The 20536-nt window shown below is 33.6% G+C and overlaps 1 protein-coding gene across 1 annotated transcript; it reads left to right on the top strand.

The window, feature by feature from the left end:
* The first annotated feature begins 3774 nt into the window (after window positions 1-3774).
* Window positions 3775-19849, top strand: LOC129758519 (protein takeout-like). Its single transcript, XM_055756034.1, has 3 exons — window positions 3775-4105; window positions 19028-19399; window positions 19471-19849. The coding sequence occupies exons 1-3, from the start codon at window positions 4009-4011 to the stop codon at window positions 19767-19769; spliced, it is 768 nt and encodes a 255-aa protein (XP_055612009.1). The 5' UTR covers window positions 3775-4008; the 3' UTR covers window positions 19770-19849.
* Window positions 19850-20536: the final 687 nt, after the last annotated feature.

Here is a 20536-nt window from a genome sequence, read left to right as displayed (position 1 = left end):
TGGCGAAATTTCATCAAGATTTGTTAAAGTTATGTTAGTTTTAATACATGTCCATTCGAGTAATCGAGTAATTTTAAGTGATAAATATGTTTTATACTGAACTAGTATGAGTAAAATAATTATGAATTGTGTACTTATTTATTCAAATTTGAAGACCTTATGTCTATGAAACTGAACAATTTAAATGATTTTTTTTATATTCGATTATTCTTCATACGTTGTTTATCCACCATGGGTGCACGTATTCACCGCAGTTTCTGCCCAAGTATGTATTCACATGCATTCTTAGATTATTAGGTTCGACAAATTTCCAATTCAAGTTCCCTTACAGGTATTCCGGCACCCGTGTATAAAGCTGGCAACTGATTGAACATTCTTATTATAAGAGGATACACATTTTACCTGTCGGCAACTTACGGGGTTTGAACCCTAGAGTTTTCTTGCCGATACCGGGAATCGAACCCAGTACACCTGGCATACCTAGACTAGACTCACGCCAGTCTATCTGATAGACCGCATTAGCGCTAAGATTTTTCAACATGGGTGCACGGGATGGCTGTAAATTCGCCGTTGTTAATTATATAGAAATAAATAGTTTTCAACTTGCTTCAGAACACAAAATATTTTTGAGTAAGATATGATAGGCATTTGAAATGCAACATTAGTCAATCGAAAAACTTTTAAGGAACTACAAATCAATGTGTACATTTGAACATGTTGATTCATTATTTTTATTTCCACTGTTTTCCGTCGCACGACATAACTTGATGCATATAATTCCAAAAATTCACTCGATCCATGATAACCGTTTTCCAATTTCTTGGATGTTTATCAGATCTTATCAGATAAATATACGATGGCAAAAACCAGTTTTTTAATAATAAATAAATAAATTTATTATTTCAAGATTTAATTGAAATATTTCTTTCCAGGAATGAAAAAACGGAGCTTAAAATAAAAATCGTTATTTAAATAATTATGTCATCAACATGAAAGACATGATTTCGACTTTGGTTTAGTTAAGATTTGTAATAATGCTTTTTAAAAAAATTGAAAAAGTCCAATATTTGATTAAAACGCGGTGAATCCGTGCACCCATAGTAGAAAAAACCATGTATATAACACAAAAAATTTCATTTGAATATTTAAAAGTCTTTATTGTTTACCTTTCACATACAAAAAAAATGATTTTGGATGAATGGCGGTGAATCCGTGCACCCATGGTAAATTGCTCTAACTTATATTAAAAATATGCTCCAAAACCTACAATATCAGGTATAATTTATAGGCATCGGGTTGAAAAACTTCAGAGCGATGGATGCTAGAAAACATCTACTAAAACAAAACTGAAGTGAAACGTGCACCCATGGTCAACAACCATAGCCATCTAACATGTTTTTATTATTAAATTGATAATGTGTTTCAATTTTTTGATAATTATTTGACATATTCATTTTATGACATACACGCATTCGTCAACTATGCCAAACTGAGGGGATTCCGGGCACCCATGGTGAAAAAATATTTCAATTTTATAACAAAAATGTTATCGAATTAATAACAAAATAATTTCAAAAGAAAAAATTTAAAAATATTTTGATAGAAAAAATTTCCCCCTTTACCAGTCATTTTGACTGGTCACGGTCCGAATAGGTATATTCAATTTGCCGGTCCTTCTAGTGTTAAGCCAAATTGATTCGTATAATTTTTTTGGAATTGAAAGATAAGATTTTCGGCTGATGTGTCTTAGTCAAAAATAATTTTTTCATGTGTTTAATTTTTCACCACATTTTTTCTTTCAATTAAAAAGAAAATACCAGGATTTTGGGCCGGATTTGCACACGGATATTGCCTGGTTTTTTAGTTGGAAATTTAGAAACCCATGGCGTAGATTTTGCCAGTTTTTTTTTTGTAAAAATCGTGCTTAGACATAATGGGACGCCTTAACTATATGAACTACAAAAATGTACTTCCGTAGAAAAGAGGGGTTCTCACTTAGCCTGGGTGCTCCTTATGCCCTTATCTCCCCTAAACCTATATAAACTTTCACATAGAACAACTCGTTTGCTTTTTGATGTTTCGATTTTGTCAGGAGTGTTGTTTGTATGTGAGCCTTCGAAAAAATAGATATTTGAAGATTTCGATAAAACATATTTACTTACAGCAAAAATTTCCAACAACACAAACTTTCCCTATTTGAAACTCAATTTAAAAGCTTCAAATGTAGAAAAAAGTCTTCAGAAATTTAAACTTTTACTTAGTTATTGATGATTATGTGGAAAAATTTCATGAAGTTCAAAGTTAATCAACCCCAGTTTACGGTACCAATAAAATTCATAGTTACACGTTTTTTTTTTGCTAAATAATCCTATTTTACCTCCAGTACAATTAATCTGGGCATCACGCATCACCCTCTATAAAATGCGTAATTCACAATGCGTCTTTTTAAGAACAGATTTTTTGCACCCTCATCTACGCAGCATCTCATATCATAATAAAAGGTATTAAATGATTAAAGTTCGCACGTTGAATGTTTGACAATATTGATTTATATACTATTTGTTTATACTATTTGTTTATTTTCTACAATGTTTAAATAAATTTCTGCCTGGCTTAGTACATCAGTGCGTAAAATGACGTATGTTGAGATTAGTCTTATTAAATATATTATCTTTTTTCAAGGGAGTGTAACTGCCAGGGTCATTCTTCCTTATAAATATATTACCTGAGGTTTTTCATTGTTTTTATGTTTTTTTTTTATTAATGGATAAATCAACTCGAACAAAAATTCGAATTCAATGATTTAAGATGGAAATGAGTAGTCAATCAAACGAACTAAGTCGAAAAGCATCGAACGTATATGGTCCCTTGCGATACGATTCGGCTAAAATATTCAAATAATTTTCCAAACGCATGAATGCGCGATGAGGTAGGCGCGTGCCTAAAATATTTGTGCCAGTTGTTGTCGAAGTTGTTTCAAATAGCTCACTACAACATAATGGTATTTTTTTTTAATAATTAGAGATGAATCTAAGATTAAAACCTATTATGCCCCTGTATTTAATTTGATTGAGATTAAGTATCTAATCTTGTTTAGTATCTGTATCTTTTGTTTTAAAATTAGATTCTGATTTCAAAATTTTTTGTTCATAAGACATATCAATATTCTGAATTCTGATTTCGATTAAAATAGAATTATTATTTTGTGATCCTTACACTATTATTCACAATCAGAAATCACACAAGGAAACGAATTCAAAATTATCAGACATGAGCAAAAATCGAGACTTTAATTCAGAATCACATGTCAGAATAAAAATTCTGAACAAGAATTCGAAATTAACTCTTGGCATATCATGCATTATCAAATTCTGGTTGAAGACAACATTTTTTTCAAACCCGACTGACCAACGCAGGCCACTGATCTGAAAGTTTTGGACCGGTAAAAAGTTTGGATGGTTGTGACACGTGTATCATCTTTAAAAAAAACTTACACATTTTTTTGTCTAAGAACGCATTGTGTGAGCATTAATATCTTTGAAACTTATAACTTTTTATTCCAGCTCATTAACCGGTGCCTAATCGTTACCGAGTTATCAAGCAAGGCTTACTCACCACACCACCGGTAAAGACAACGAATCCTCAGCAAAATTAACGGACAACGAACAATCAACACGAGCTTTACATGAGGCGGCGCCTATCGACCGGCCTGGACCGGAGGATCAGATCTACATATATAAGAAGTGTTGAGATAAATCTCCTGTAGTCATTCGTAGTTCGACGTTCTAAAAGCAACCTCAATCCCTCAACTTATCTCGCTGGAGTAGGGAATTAGGAATATAAAAAAAAAATTGTGATTATAGTGTTTATTAGCGTCTATCGCTAGTCCGTGTAAACACTAAACAGTTTGTGTTCCGAAGTTGGAGTCAAACCCGGTCAAGCCCAAGCCTCCCTGATATCGTCGTACGGAAGCAGCTCTAATTCGTCTAGCAGCGACAGTTAATCATCATGAAGGTCGGCCGGTTGCTCACTACCTCCAGCAACAACGGTCTGTGGATCGTGTCACTGGCGATGCTGCTAAACGGTTGTCTAGCCGCAAAGTTCCGTAAGTATCTATGCCCAAACCATTTCCTTAATCCTACTGGATTTTTCCCGCGGAAGAAGTCGGTACGATATCAGATGAACAAGATAGTATTCTTGACCCTTTATTTGGAAGGGTTCTTGTGGAGCTAGAGTTCTCATGACGAAAAAGTGTTACCCATGTATCCATCAAGTGAAAGATTTCAAAAACATTAAGAGGAAAGTTGATTTTTTTACTAACAATTTAGTTTGATCGTCGATTGGTGTTACATTCACCAAAGATGTTTAAAAGCGAAACTGTAGTTCAATTCTATGATTTTCGCTACTCCCTACCCTCAACTCTAGTTCTCAGCTGGCTATACTGATAATGATCATTACCGGTTTTTATCAATCAAGATGTCTCGTGTCGTGGTGCTAAAGAAATGTTCAACGAGAACGAAACTTGCTAACTAGTGGAACGAGTTTTTTTTTTGTTCTCTAAAAGTACCTTACTAATTAACCGAGTCGGTAATCAAATTTCTTTTGGCTTTTTCTTTTTGTTCCAAGCAAAAGAGATGCAGGTAAAGGTAGTTAAATGTCGTCGTTTTTGTGTCTGTCTGTCTGATCGGTTGATTGGTCTACAGAAGTTTAAAAACAAATAAGTGACTTCATTTTATGAGTGAACAAACATGCTCTCGACACCCCTTACTTTGGGATCAATTTGGGAGTGAAGCTTATTTGAACTGGCTTTTTTCTAAGACGGTCTTTAAGATATCGATCAAAAATGTGTTGACGTTGACTCACATTAGTCATGTTAGAAGACTCAGCTAGGTGAAATCGAAACAAGGAACAAACATAATGTGATTAACTGAAACGAAACAATCTTCACCATTATGAAGTGCGCATCTTTCAAGCGCCTGTAAGATTAAGGTTCGAGGCAAACTGTATGATGTACATTGTGTACAGTGATAAATGAATTTGAAATGACCCCAACAACTTTGTATTACCCCTTTGTGCAGAACTAATTGAATTATCCTTCGAGTGTAGCTATATCTTTTAGTTAAACAAAGTTAGACTCAATGAAGGTTTTCTAAAATAAGCTACTCACAGGGTTGCTAGCAAACCGGGAAAACCAGGAAAACCGGAAAAAACTTTGGAATTTCATCTCATCACCGGGAAACCGGGAAAAACACGGGAATTACGGCACATCACCGGGAAAATTGTCATGTTAGGAATTTTATCACGGAGTTTCAAAATTATTTTTAAATTGATCTCTAAATTTAAGAGCAGTTTTCGGCAATCTCGATATACATTCACATAAAGTAACATTTATTTTCGTTCATAAGTGACAAACAAAGTTTAAAATAGTTTTCCTAACTCATTGCGAACCAAATACGAAATACCTCTTTTTTGCTCTCAGCAAGTGTGCTACACTAACAAGCATATTTCAAATGTTCTAAATTTAATAATTAAACAATAGACGGCAAAGCTTAACACAAAACTTTTGTAACTTAATGATACTATATTTAAATAAATTGGTCCAGTGGCTTCTTAAAATAGATACATAGAGGGTCGAATTCGTTGTTTCTAGGCGTAGATTTTTTCGCGGTCCTTAATATGTTACCTAAATCTTTTAAAGTTTTCTAGTTAACGACTACCAGTTTTTGCATTTTCATGCAGAAACCAAAAATTTTGGTAGCGTTAGATTTTTTAAGCAGAGTTACATTTTTCTGACGAAAGAAATATCTTTGTTTGCCATAAAAAGATGATTTTTGCAGTGTTGTTGTTCTGTTTTCCGTTTAAATTGCCCTGAGGAGCAAAGCCGATATCGCAAATATTTTGATTTTTTTTTATTCTTCCAACGTTAAACTTTTGCTTAAAGTTTCCTGAGCTGGAATATGTGTTTTATTGTAAAAATCCTGTCGAAATCTGAGGTCTCTAGTTCAGCCCTGTCTTATTCACAATTTTCTATATTTTCACGAATCTTAAGTTCAAATAACTAGGGCACTACTTCTTCTTCTTCTTCTTCTTCTTCTTCTTCTTCTTCTTCTTCTTCTTACATCAACATGGCCAGACATGTAGGCATCCTGGAAAATGAAAAACTTGCATTCCTCATTTTTCTTCTCAACATAGTATCTGATACATAGAACATGCATTGCAGATACTACAACGGCCAGGCCAACCATGTGATGAAAACCGCGAAAGATACAGGATACAGGGGCGGAATGAAGCGTGGAGATCCCTACTAAACGCTTCATATAATATTTTGAATATGTAAAGACCTAAATATGAATTTATGTCAATTGGGAAATTATATATGGAATATTTATACATTAAATGCAGTTAAGGAATTAGGAAATTACGACACTTATCAACATTATACTCACAGCAATAATAATTAGAATATAGAATATTACATTTGGGTTTCTGTAGATCAGCTATTTCGCCTTCGAATCTTTCTTTTGTTTCTTTTTATTCTATTTCTTTTATCACACTACTTTTCCGTATAGTTACTCTGAGTCTACCTATCTACGCTACGGGCTCATCTGTTCTTAAATGAGGACGAAAACATGGAAATAATTAATTAGGTCAAACGACCTGTTGGCATGCTGTTTTTTGTCCAAAAAAGATTTGTGTAAGTTAATTTCTCGAACAGAAGCCTCCCCTATACTAAAGATTTTAATACATTCAATGGTAGCACTCCGCTACTACGTGCTTTATGTATTTACTATATTCAAAATCGAGAAACAATTTTAATTAATCTTCTTATTATTTTTACTCATTCAAATGTTCGGAAAAGATTGACTTACAGATCGATTGCCTTCAATGACTTGAATCTCGCTACAAACATACACTGAACTCAAATCCACTCTTAAAATACACATGATTTTTCACTTAAAAACAAGGATCCAGTGATTTTCTTTCATTCAAGTGCGACATATACATTTTTCAAGTGAATTCATCCACATTCACTTGAGTCGTCACTTGAATTTGAAGTGAGAAAAAATATTCACTTCCCCATCACTTGAATTTCAAGTGAATGGCGGGTCGGTTGTGTTTATTTTCAGAGTTCAAAATGGTAAATTTTGAAGAGCAGCGTTTAAAGCCTATGCTGGATTTGGATTTTCCCAATTCTTTACTAGGCGATTTTGGCGGTAGTTTGTGTTAAACGTGATGTGAGGATAAGTTATTTAAAGGTGTTATCATGTTTCAGCTTGTGGGTTGAACTGGACAGATTTTCTGGTTTGCAGCAGGGAAGATTTAGAAGTCGCACTATCCGCAGTAACCGATCTGCCTTGGGATTACGATGGAATTTTCCAATCAATAAATTTATGGTGAAAGCGTAATGTAAGTATTTGAAATCGAAGTGGTGTTCTATAAATGTTTTATTGAAAAAAAAACGCGTGAGATAATTAACTAGAAACTTACTTAGAAACTCAGATAAATTTCACTCGAATTTCCTAGTTTAATTCACTTGACCGGTCACTTAAGTGAATTCACTTGACCCATCCCTTAAAATTCAAATGAAATTACGTATGGCGAGAATTTACTACAGATGTCACTTATTTTTTAAGTGAAAATTATTTTGGGTGTAAAGAAAAATAATTATGACCAAGGGGCCGTCCATTAATGATGTCACGCGTTAGGGGGGGAGGAGGGGGTTTCAATTTTTGTGACAATTTGTGACATGGGGGGGAGAGGGGGTCAGCTTGAGCGTGACATCACTTATCATTACTAAAAAAAAAGAAAATAGCAAAACAATAACAAATAATTTTATCCTAAGTTCTATGAAATTATGCTCGCACCATTCATTTAATGAATAATAATACTCACGTCATCACTTTTGGTAAATTTTATGAGCATAAGAAAGTTTACAACAACACTTCCACTGCAACACTCAGGAAAGTCCGTCCCACTAAAATTGTGGCAAAACGTGAACAGGATTGCTTAGCTAGATGATTTGGATTGTGAATGAATTGAAGAAGAGGAACTAGATTTGGATGGTTTCAACATCGTCGCTGATGCTGCAGCTACTGCCTCGACTTTCCCGATCATTGATATGGAAAGTCATCAACATAATCCTTGGACTCATGATTGAAATGTGTTTTAAGTGACCTTTACTTTCAATGCTTTGAATAAAACTGATGAATTTAAAAAAGCAACATTTTTAACCTTCCCATGCCGTTCGGGTCAATATGACCCGAAGCGCACATTTAAAATCTCTTTATCATCATTCCAATATACTGAAGAACTAGGAATTTTGACAGACCAAGTATGTTCTATGAAAATAATGATCAAATTAACGTCAAAAAATTGAAATTTGAGTTTTGAAAATCGGTTCATTGGGGAATGAAATACAGCTAAGCAAAGCAAAAATTGCATATCGTTTTTTTAAAGTTAGATTTTTTTCTACCGGAAGATCTGAGATAGCGATCAAAACTTTCATTGGACCCCAACATATCTATACATTGTCGGATAGATGGATTCTTGACGATTTCAAACATCAATGAAACACTTAAATACAGAAAAGCTGTCAAAAGTTATGAGCATTTTAAAAATAAAATTGATTTTTCGGTCTTTTTGTTTTCTGAACCAGTTTCTGATAACTTGGTAATACATATCGACTTTATTTTAAAATTTTGAGTAATAAGAACAAATTACCTACACAATGAATATAATATCATCAAAATCGGTTAACATTTACAGCCAGGAGAACGAAATCAAACTACAACTCAAATTTCCCCGAAACGTATATTTTGCGAACGGCATGGGAAGGTTAATTAAACTTCCAAAGTGTTGAAAATTTTACTCCAGGGAGGGGGGGGTTAGGAAAACGTGACGTAATACAAAAAGGGGGGTTACGGAAGTTGTGACAATATGTGACAGAGGGGGGAGGGGGGTTAAAATTTTCCAAATTTTGCGTGACATCATTTATGGACGGTCCCCAATCCCGTGAATATTATGGCTTATTTTATTATGTGTGCCCCAACTAATTAGGTGCTATATCAATACAAAAATGACTTTTAGTAGCCGAGGTTTGAATTTCTATTTTTGCTGAGACGATGTTAAAGATAATTACAACTTTGGAACTCCTCAAACTTTTTCTGACATCACTTCCGAGTTATTTCTAAATGCGAAGAAATAATAATAAAAAAGAAAATTGATAGATTTTATACCAGTTTTCAGGTTACCATTTTTGAATAAGATTCAATTTAAAAATCTAATTATCAAATTCAAGTCCCTTACATTTCAAACACTTGTGAATCGAATAATAATAAAAGAAGCGCATTATCAGTGGGAGCCAACTAAAAATATTTATCATCAATCATTTTTCCTGATCTTTTTCTAGCCAAAACAATCTCTAAAAGAGATTTGGACAAGGTATATTCACCACTTCAGTTTTGACTTAAATAAACTAAACAAAAATTTCCTACGTGCAGGTTACAGTGTTCGTGAAGAAATACATGGTCGAAAAATGAGCATATTTTCAAAGGCATCAGGAACTTGTTGACATGCATGGCTTGACCACTCCATAGCTCGCCGATACTTTCGTCTCGTCGCTCCTGATTTGAGGGCAAATCACAACCATCTTCCTTCGAAACTTTCATCTTTCCCTCGGCTCGTTTCGTATTCCCAGGTCCTGCACTTTTGGTTTTCACCACCAAATTTCACCGGTAATGCCGACAGGAGGCCAGATTTAGCTCTTCAAACTTGATTCACTTTAAATTTCACTTCGACCGACACCAACGTAAACACGAACCTGATCATTTAATTTTTCATATTTTATCACAAAACATTAAAGAAAAATCAGAAATTTTGGCAGGAGAAAAATTTTTCGCTGCTAACTAAACCAAGGCCTACTTCGAACTCCTAAATTCAAATAACTAGGGCACTACTGAATTTTTTTATTGTTTTGTATGAAGCAAAAGTTTTTTCTTCTAAAACCAGTCTTTGGATTTGTATGTATAAAAATATAACAGCAGTAAGAAAATAACTAAAAATTTCCCTGCAATTTGATGATTTTAAGTTCAGGGCTAGAAGTTGGTCACTTTTTAGTAACTTTGTCACTTTTTCCAGACTAGTCACTCAGAAGTCACTTTTTTTTAAATTTGGTCCCTAAAGTCACTATTTTGTATATAATTTTCTGACAACTGAGCTTATTTTTTTAAAACTTTTTCTACTCATTAAAAAAATTATATTGTTTCACGACAAGTGGTATGAATTCATTCGTTTATTATTAGGTTATTCGTTTATTATTTATTTGACGGGTTCCTTTTCTTTCCTTCCGAGTCCTGTGGGAATTCATACGACCTAAATTGAGAGAATGGCTCAGATTCAGTAAGGAAGATAATTGTTTTGTTTTGCTTTGATATATCGCTTACACTTAAACGTTATATGGATGACAATTGGAATTTAAAAAAAAAATAGGTTTTCGCCTAAAAAATATTTAGTTTTCTGTTCTTTTGTGACACTTTACCAATGTTTTGGCATGCGTGTCAAGAAAAAATATTTCCTAAAGTGACACTATTACAACATGATTAACCAAGATTTGAAGTGTTATGACTTTTAAAGCTTGAATTTGTTAAGAATAATTCTCAACATAAAAAAAAGAAATCAATCAAAATCTGTACAGTGCACTAAATCACATGGCAGGAAACATTTCATGCTTTCAATGCTTCTGGTTATATTAAATGGAAGGTAAACTTGTGAAAAGTGACTCAATTGAATCGAAAATATCAGATATTTCATTTCTAAGTTCCCTTATTTCTAGAAATTTTCGATTCATTTGAAAGATTGGTAGATATACATACATAGATAACAAACCCTTTTCGAAGTTTTCGATAACTTTCAGTAATTTTTGTACCTTTTTAGAGGTTTACTGATATATTTTCTACAATATTCCAATAGGTGTTTCTTGGATGGATACAATATTTCTGAGGTGTTTCTTGGATCTGTTAATTTTTAAAAGAAATTGTCGTGTTAAATCATTTATGAGTATTTTTTTTAAATTCCTTCCTTTTTGAATATAATTTTTTTTTCTAGTAAATCTCTAGTAAATTTCATGACTCTTTCATGAAATGGAATTTCTATAAATGTAAATCTTAACTTAATTTCAAGTAAATTCCTTAAACTTTTCGTTAAACATGTGCTGCTTTTTTGTTTGCATTTGTAGTACTCTCACATATAACAAATTTGCTGAAAATTTTGGTTTCTGTAAATTTATTTCGAATTGTTAACTTTTTTCAATATAATTTTAGACTTTTTCAACTGTTCTAGTGACATTGAAAAAATTCTGATGGTGTATACACTATAGCAGGGATGAGCAAGCCGCGGCCCGCGGGCCGCATGTGGCCCGCGAGACCCTTTTGTGCGGCCCGCAAAGCTTTTTTCAAATTTGTAAGCCTTAACTTTTTTCTACAATGGATTCTTAGGCAAATATATAAGACTTGATCAATTATGCACTTATCTGCATTTGTTCAACAATTAATCAGATTGTAAACTTTTCTCTGGCATTTCAAGCATTTTTTATGTCCTATTCAAGGCATAAATGAAATATTGTTAATCGGCATAACGTAGTATTGGAGTTTTTTTTAAATTAAAGATACATACTTCCTTATTATTTAACTCCTGCCACTTTGATAAGCAAAATCCAATGAAAATAGTCGGATGAGCAGCTAAAAACCGGAAGCTTAACATGATCATAGGAATTTCGAAGTCCGTTTGTGAAATCGTTATTTTCGTTTCAACCAAAAATAAAGTTGTATGATAAAAATAAGCTCAGAAGACAATTTATTTTAATTTATTCTATCCAAATCGACAAAAAGACTTGTTCTTTTAGCATTCAAACACTGGAAAAAAAAATTTAAACCATAAAATTGTGTTTTTTTTTAATTTCTGAATATTGACGAAAATTACAAAAGTTAAATAATAAAGCCTGGGTGAACGCTTTTAGTTTTTTTTATCAACATGATTCTGCCGACTTAAAAGTTTCCGACAAAAATTATTATTTCTAGATTAAAACAACAGATATCTGAAATTTTGTGATAAGATTCAAAAGGTCTTTGAAGATTATCTGTGATGGTTTTTTTCAGAAATTTGATTCAAAATTTATAACAAACATTAATAAATTGAGGTATTTCACTTATAATTCGCATTCTAAAGTCATAATATATCTTTAGAAATCCTATCCCAATGATATCTAAATAAGATTAAAAAATTTTATAATTTGGATACAAATTCTAAAACCAAGAATGTAGTTTTGAAGATAATTGCTCAAAAGTATGTGAAGTTAAACATTTTTTCTGTGATTTGGACAACCTTGCTCAACATCTCAATGTTGGATCATTGCATTGAGATGTTGAGCAAGGTTGTCGAAACCACAGAAAAAATGTTCAAACTTCAATAAAAAACAGGGGTTTGATCATTTGTAGTAAAACAAATCTAGGCTTTGAGGACAAGTTTAGATTGTGGAAAAAAAAATCACAGAGAGTCAATTAGCGATTTAACGTCCAACGCTAAGAAGACGATGATTTCTTTGAATATACAACATATATGTTTCACACTCCTGTTGTGAGCTCCAGAAGATTTTTAGATGGAACTGATGCCGTATAGTACCATCGGGTTTAACAAGAATGTTGTATGAACGAATATTCACCAAAAATTAATTAATTAATTACACTAGTTTACAGCATTTTTGAACTCAGTAAACTGAAGGTCATTTCTAATGTAAAATCGGGCGCTGAATCCGAAAATGAAATTCAAAAAAATCTCAGTAGAACCGTTTTTGAGTTATGCTCCAAATATGAAATTTTGGAAAAATTAAAAAAGTTCTTGTACTTAGATTAAAATATCTCGGACGGTCCAACAGTAATTTGAAATCCCTTTTTTGCATATTGAAGGTGAATAAACTTTCTATCGATCATCTTAACACTGTTTTTGAGTTTGACCAACAGTATTGTTGATATTAGTGACTTTATGAGAGAAAAAGTTATAAAAAACGCATTTTTTTAGAGAAAATTTTGTTTCAACGAAAGTTTTAGACTCAATGGTAGCATTTAAAAAATCTCATTTTCCGTTGCCCTTGAATGTCAATTTAAAACAAATATTTCAAGTGGTTGTTTATAAAAATCGGTTGAAAATTGAAGAAGTTATGGCTACTTTAACATAACTGTAATTTTTGTAGTTTTTCATAGTTTAACGAACCGCAGTACACTTATCATAGTATAGGAAGAATGAAACATGATAAATCTCACTTGCTCCAAGTCAAAATTATTTATTAGCTTACCAGAAGGCCACATGCCAAGTTTCAGGACGATCTGACCATAGGGAGGGGTTGCTTGAGTCTCAAGCGTGAATAAAATTTTTAGGTATTTTGCCTGGGAGGAACGAAAAATACTGGTTTTTCATCAATAACATCTTTCATCACTTGTTGATTGTTTTTCATGGTAGGTTTTCTTAAAGCCTAAGTTAAGACAAGTATTTCACCCGAAGACTGTAACTCGATTGGATTTGAAACAGAAAAGTTATGGCGGTTCAAAGATTGTATTTTGGTCGAAAATTCTATATATAAAACGCAATGCGTAAAAAGTACTCATTGCGTGTTGGACATAATTTGCGGCCTTTAAACTGCAATAACTTTTTTACTTCAAGTCCAATCGTGTTGCAGTCTTCAGGTGAAATATTTGTCTCAACTTAGGCTTTAAAAAAATTAACCATAAAAAACAATCGGCTAGTGATGAAAAAAGTTATTGATGAAAAACCAGTATTTTGTGTTTCTCCCCGGCAGAAAACCTTTAAATTTTATTCACGTTTGAGACTCAAGCAACCCCTTCCTATGGTCAGATCTTCCTGAAACTTGGCATGTGACCTTCTGGTAAGCTAATAAATAGTTTTGACTTGGAGCGAGTGAGATTTATCATGTTTCATTCTTCCTATACTATGATAAGTGTACTGCGGTTCGTTAAACTATGAAAAACTACAAAAATTACAGTTATGGTAAAGTAGCCATAACTTCTATAATTTTCAACCGATTTTGATAAACAACCACTTGAAATATTTGTTTTAAATTGACATTTAAGGGCAAAGGAAAATTAGATTTTTTAAATGCTACCATTGACTCTAAAACTTTTGTTGAAACAAAATTTTCTCTAAAAAAATGCGTTTTTATAAGTTTTTCTCTCATAAAGTCACTAATATCAACAATACTGTTGGTCAAACTCAAAAACAGTGTTGAGATGATCGATAGAAAATTTATTCACCTTCAATTTGCAAAAGAGGGATTTCAAATTACTGTTGGACCGTCCGAGATATTTTAATCTAAGTACAAGAACTTTTTTAATTTTTCCAAAATTTCATATTTGGAGCGTAACTCAAAAACGTTTCTACTGAGATTTTTTTGAATTTCATTTTCGGATTCAGCGCCCGATTTTACATTAAAAATGTTGGTCAGTGAATCAAGTTCACGATTTTTTCTAAATTTTGTAAACTAGTGTTATTAATAAATTGAGAGAATTTAAAAATAACAAAGATTTAGTTTGGTACCTTTTCAATATCGGATATTTGTTGAATTTAGTGTTGAATTACTGTTTTCAAACTCGAGAACTCGTTTTATCTTTCCTATTTCAGACTTTTTCTCCAAAAAATTGTTACTATAAAAAATGACGTGAAGCTCACCTAATAATTAAATAAAATTATTTTAAGTGCGGCCCGCCGACAAGATTTCAAATTTAAACTGGCCCGTTGGTTCAAAAGGTTGCTCACCCCTGCACTATAGAATGAATTCTAAAAATTTGTGGGTTTTTTTTTCAAAGAAAATGGATAAACTCGAAGTTCTTGTCGGGCTTAGTTGTCATAGTTTTACAGTACGATCTTTGGTTCCCTCACATCGTTTCTTTAGAACTTTAGGATTCTGCGGTCGCTATTCTTAAACTATCTAAGCTCATTAAAAATGTTCCTCTTTTGTTTAACATATTGCATTGCTACAAGTGAGGCCAAGAGTCTTCCAAAAACGTTTTTCAATTAGCAGAATTGTCTTTAAAGCGTTGTGTTTTAGCTTTTAATGTCATTTTTAAATTAGTTTTCGTCTTTATCTGGTCACTAATTTTACTCTAATTTCACTTCAAAGTAACAATTCTGCCCTACTTTTTTACCGCATGGTCGCTTCTAGCCCTCTAAGTTTTGTAAGACAAATTCTCATTCAAGTTGAAAAGATGATTTAATATTATTTTTCGATGTATTTTATACATATTTCTATATAAACTGTAATTTTTTTTTCTACAACTCTGTACAAATTTTATATAAACTGGAATATTCATAGTGGCTCAAAAGAACCTCAAAACAGTGAAAATTTGAAGATCGAGTCAGCTGAACTCCTTCAAGACAAATTGTTCAAAGTTGTGGAGCAAAATAATGTCAATTCCAATTTCGTTGGATTTGTCGAAAAATGTATGAAAACCTGTCAATTTGATGCGAAAAGGCAACGTGGTGAAAGACGTTTAAGTATTTGTCATGATTTCATAGCGGTTAACAGATTTAAAAAAAAATTGTTAGACATTTTAGGGCTTTATATTGAATTATTTCATTCACCTTGGTTTTATATTCAAAAACGAATATAATAAATACCGAGAAAATCGTCATTTTTAATCGGGAATAAACCGGGGAAAAACCGGGAAAAACTTTGGAATTTCAAAACGAAAAATCGCTAGCAACCCTGACAGTGTTGCTAGCGAACCGGGAAAACCGGGAATACCGGGAAAAATCTGGAATTTCATCTTGTCACCGGGAAACCGGGAATTTCGGCACCTCACCGGGAAAATTGTCATGCTGAGCGCCGATGTGGTCTAGTGGATAGGCTGGCGCGAGTCTGGTATTGATACGCCAGGCGTACTGGGTTCGATTCCCGGTATCGGCAAGAAAAACTTTTGGTTTCGAATCCCATAAGCGGGCCGACAGGTAAGATGTGTTTCATTATATAACTGGCTATATAATTGGAATGTTCAATCAGTTGCCAGCTGGCCAGGTATATACACGGATGCCGGAATACCTGTAATGGCGTATTTTTTTTTTATTCCGGATTTGGCTCTAGAACCGTCAGAATAAAAAAGCAAGTTTCGGGTTTCGAGTTATTCCATACGTAGGTGTGCGTGAGAACGAGCGCAATGTTTACATGCAGCTGTCATTTTGTTCTCCCTTCTGGATTTCTTCATTCGGTTCTTCACATCCGGATTGCCGTTTTTTGTGTCCGGATTGCACTGGACTGCAGATAATACGATTTTGCTTGGCTGAGAGGTTCAAAATCGCGGCAATAATCATTTGCCCGTTCATTATTACACTGTTTTGTTTTCAGCCAAAAACAGCTGTTTAATGTTTTGACAACAACGTTGAGAGTATTGGTGAACTTCTCGCAAAACTGACTTTTTTCTCAGGGCGACTCCGTCCCTTTTTCGAGCGAACCTAGGTTGCCTCTCGAGCAATAAATGAGCACGATGACAGCAGTTAGAGCGAACCTAGGTTGCCTCTAGTTTGCCTCCAGGTGAAAAAAATACGTTATAAGTAAACTAGCCCACCTGATTGATTCGTTCTTCCAAAATATACCTACATCAACACACGCAATACATTCACCACATAACAGTTTTTACGAAGCCATGGGGTCCGGGTATGGTGGCGCGCTGCATTGGAGATTTGTCGAACCTAATAATCTAAGGAATGTATGTGAACCCATACTTTGGCAGAAACTGCGGTGAATCCGTGCACCCATGGTGAATTACCAACATACATACTCACCGGGAAAATTGTCATGCTTGAGATTTTTTCACGGAATTTCAAAAATATTATCAAAATTATTTCTTAATTTAAGAATATTTTTTGACAGTCTTGATAGATTTATCTCATAAACGCTTATTTTCGTTCATTAGTAAACAAACGAAGTTTGAATCGCATTTTAACAAATTGCGGGGCAATATGATATATCAATTTTTTCCGATCTCCGCAAGTGTGCTATATTACAAGCATAACTCTAATTTTATAAATTTAATAATGAAACTATTATCGACAAAACTAACTACAGTCGGACCTGGATAAATGAGAGTCCGAACTTCGGACTCCAAAGGACTGAATATTTTTTCTCGTTTATATGTCTTATGTAAAAATTGTATCGAAAACAAGGTCCTATCGAAATCTAAGGTCTTACAGCACTACTAAAGTTATTCATTGTTTGTATTGATTTTTTTTTCTGAAACATGTCTTTGGATTTGCCAAAAAAATATAACTGCATTCAAATATTTTCCTGCATTCTAATGATTTTAAGTTTTGTAAGACAAATCCCCATTCAAGTTGACAAGCTGTTTCGACGTAATTTTTTATATATTTCTCTACAAACTATACCATTTTTTCTAGAACTCTATAAAAATTCAAGAAAATTTCACAGTAGCTGAAAAGTGCTACCACTGACCACACTGACATGACACTTAGAACAAAACTTCAACCATTTTTTGTCTAATTTTTCGATGTCAGATTTTACAGGTTCGCAATACCGACGGCAGGTGGCGAACCTGAAAAATTTGACAAAAAATGCCCTGTAGGAAAAACGATCCTGTTTTGCCCGATTTTATCGTAGAAATTGCGTGTTTTATTTTTAAAGTTGGGTGGCATTTCCTAACTGGGATAGCATTTCTTCAAATCGATCGATGCGTACTCTGGAATCGACATTGCGTACTGTTGCAAAAATGATCCAGAAAACAAAATCGAGTGTCCAGTCAGTATAGTCAGTGGTGCTACATTATAGTTTAAGATCAATTGACCTCAATTTTTTTTTTTTGCAAAACTGTTAAAATTGTGAAGCAAAACAACGAATAGATGCCAATTTCGTTAGATTCGTTTTAAAAAATCATGAAAGCCTGTCAATTTCATACGAAAAGATTACGTGTTAAAAGACGTCATAGTGTTTGTCATGATTTCTAACCGGCTAACAAGTTTTGGAATACAATTGTTAGAAATTTTAGCCCCTTTACAATAATTTTTTTTATTCACAATGATTTCACATTCAAAAACGAGTATATTAAATGGAAAAAATCATAATTTATAACCGGGAAAAAGCCGGGAAAAACTTAGGAATTTCAAAACGAAAAATCGCTAGCAACCCTGTTCTTTGCACTACTGCCGCCCGCGCGGCATTCTCTTCGTGCATAATTTAATTTGGAGTTATTCATTTTAAATTTTTGTTCTGAATCCTGATGTTTTATCTAAAATTATGCAAACGGCTTAGGAAGGTTGATATCATCTTCAGATTATGAGCAGATAAAAATGACGAATAAAATAACTGAAGAAGTTTATTCAAGAAGTTCAACCAAAGGAAATTTAGGCAATAACCGTCGATTTCAAATCTATGAATAAGATCAAGATCAAATTCAAAACTAATGTTAGAGATTTATATAATTTAAAAATTAGCATACAAATTTATTATAAGTATAATAATGCATTTTACCTCCCAGGCAGTGATGTCAGTTAAATTGATCGTTTTTCAATGCCAAAAGACATATCCCTATTCAAAAACTAATAACTTTTTTGCCTCATAAGACACGAAGTAACGGTCTTCGAAGTTTTTCAACGGAGAATTTATAAATTGGCACATACCATTAGCAGGATCGGTTCCACAGAAGAAACAAATTTCCCAGAACAATATATTATATTTTCCCACAAAAACCTAAAAGCGGAAATTTACACATGTACACGTTATTTAAAAGTTCTGAAAAAAATCTTTAACGATTTTTTAACCAAAATCTTTTTAGACCTCAAGGTTTCAAAAAGTCCAAAATGACCCCAAATCGACCGACCCCTAAAAACTGAAGATATTTTAATATTTGAAATGCAGATTTGGAATTCCGAATCACTTATGTATGTTAAGAGATCAAAATTAGGATTAAAATTTCAGAATTACGTAAATATAATAATTATTACCTTCAATTTGTAGCTGCCGGCTTTTCCCTGTGCAAGGCGGGCGATGAAAAATGTATTTATGAGCGAATCACCGAGATCTTCCGGAAGCACTCAAAGGGCATACCGGAGGTTCAGCTGGTATCGCTGGATCCGCTAAAAATCGAGAAGATGGACATCGTTCAGGGTGGTGATGGCCCCATCAACATCGTGCTCAACTTCAAGAACGTTGATTTGAGCGGAATGTCCGAAAGTACGGTGAAAAAGGCCAACGGATTCACCGCCACCCCAACCAAGATGGATTTGAGCATCCTGGTGCCGGTTGTGTCCCTGGTGGGCGGCTACAAAATCAACGGAAAGGTGTTGATACTGCCTATTCAGGGCGATGGCAAGAGCAACATGACCATGGGTAAAAACAAACTTTATGATCAAACTCGCAAGCATGGTGTTAATTTTTTTTTTACTTTTTGGTGGCTCCAGAGAATTGCGAAATTCAACTGAAATGGACCGGAAAATTGGTGGAAAAGGCCGGCAAACAGTTCTACCAGGTGGACAAAATGAAGGCAACCTTCGATACGACTCGGTTCCACATGCATTTCTCCAATCTGTTCGGTGGAGACAAGGCTTTGGGAGACAACATGAACCAATTCCTGAACGATAACTGGCAAGACATCCTGAAGGAGCTGAAACCGGCCATCGTGGACGCTTTCGTGAAAATTTTCCAATCGGTGGTGAGCAGCGTTTTCAACAAAGTTCCCTACAACGAGCTGTTTCCTTAATTGAAGTTTTTTTAAAACTTCGTTGAATGTGTGAGAAGAATGTTATTTATAATTATAATAAACAGAGCGAATGAATTGATGATGCTTGTTTTGTTATGTTCCCATAAAGGTTTGATACGTTCCTTGAATGATCTGTGAAACGAAACTCGTACGCAAATCAGTTTATACAACATCTGACGCTGTAAAATGTTAAGATAGCATCAATCAAGATCTTTTTAATTGATTATCTTTAACCTGTGAAATGTATTTAATGCGCAGTTCAATGCATTCGTTTTCTATCATTTTTTCTTCAAATTTTAACGTTCGTAGATGAAAACTAATCAAATCGTTGTTTCAAGTCAAGTGAAATCGCTAACTTTAATCAATTTTAAAGCTACAAAGTCAAGATAAAATTTGACTGATTTTAAAGCAACCAAAAAATTAACCGAAAGCACACATACTTTAAAAATTCGGTGTTCTCGAAACAGCTATTTTTTCTAGTTTTTTTTTAATTTGGAATAAAACCATGTTTTTTTTATTTTGAACTCTTTTAACTTTTTTGGGTTAGCTTCTACGATGTTGAAGTCTTCAACAAAATTGCTACATTTTTTAACAATCTAAGAACTTGTCGAAGACAATTGCTCTAAAATGAAATGAAAATAATGCTTCAATCTCACTGCTGAGTAGATGATAGACAATTTTTATCAAAAGCTCATTTTAAAGTAATTTAACGTAGATAAAACGTCCCGAAGACACTATGGGTCTAAAACGCTTCGTTTTGAGGTAAA

This window comes from Uranotaenia lowii, chromosome 3 (assembly GCF_029784155.1).
Source record: "Uranotaenia lowii strain MFRU-FL chromosome 3, ASM2978415v1, whole genome shotgun sequence".
In the NCBI taxonomy this organism is placed as follows: domain Eukaryota; kingdom Metazoa; phylum Arthropoda; class Insecta; order Diptera; family Culicidae; genus Uranotaenia; species Uranotaenia lowii.
The sequence above is the reverse complement of the archived record's forward strand: the minus strand, read 5'-3'. Positions and strand labels throughout refer to the sequence as shown.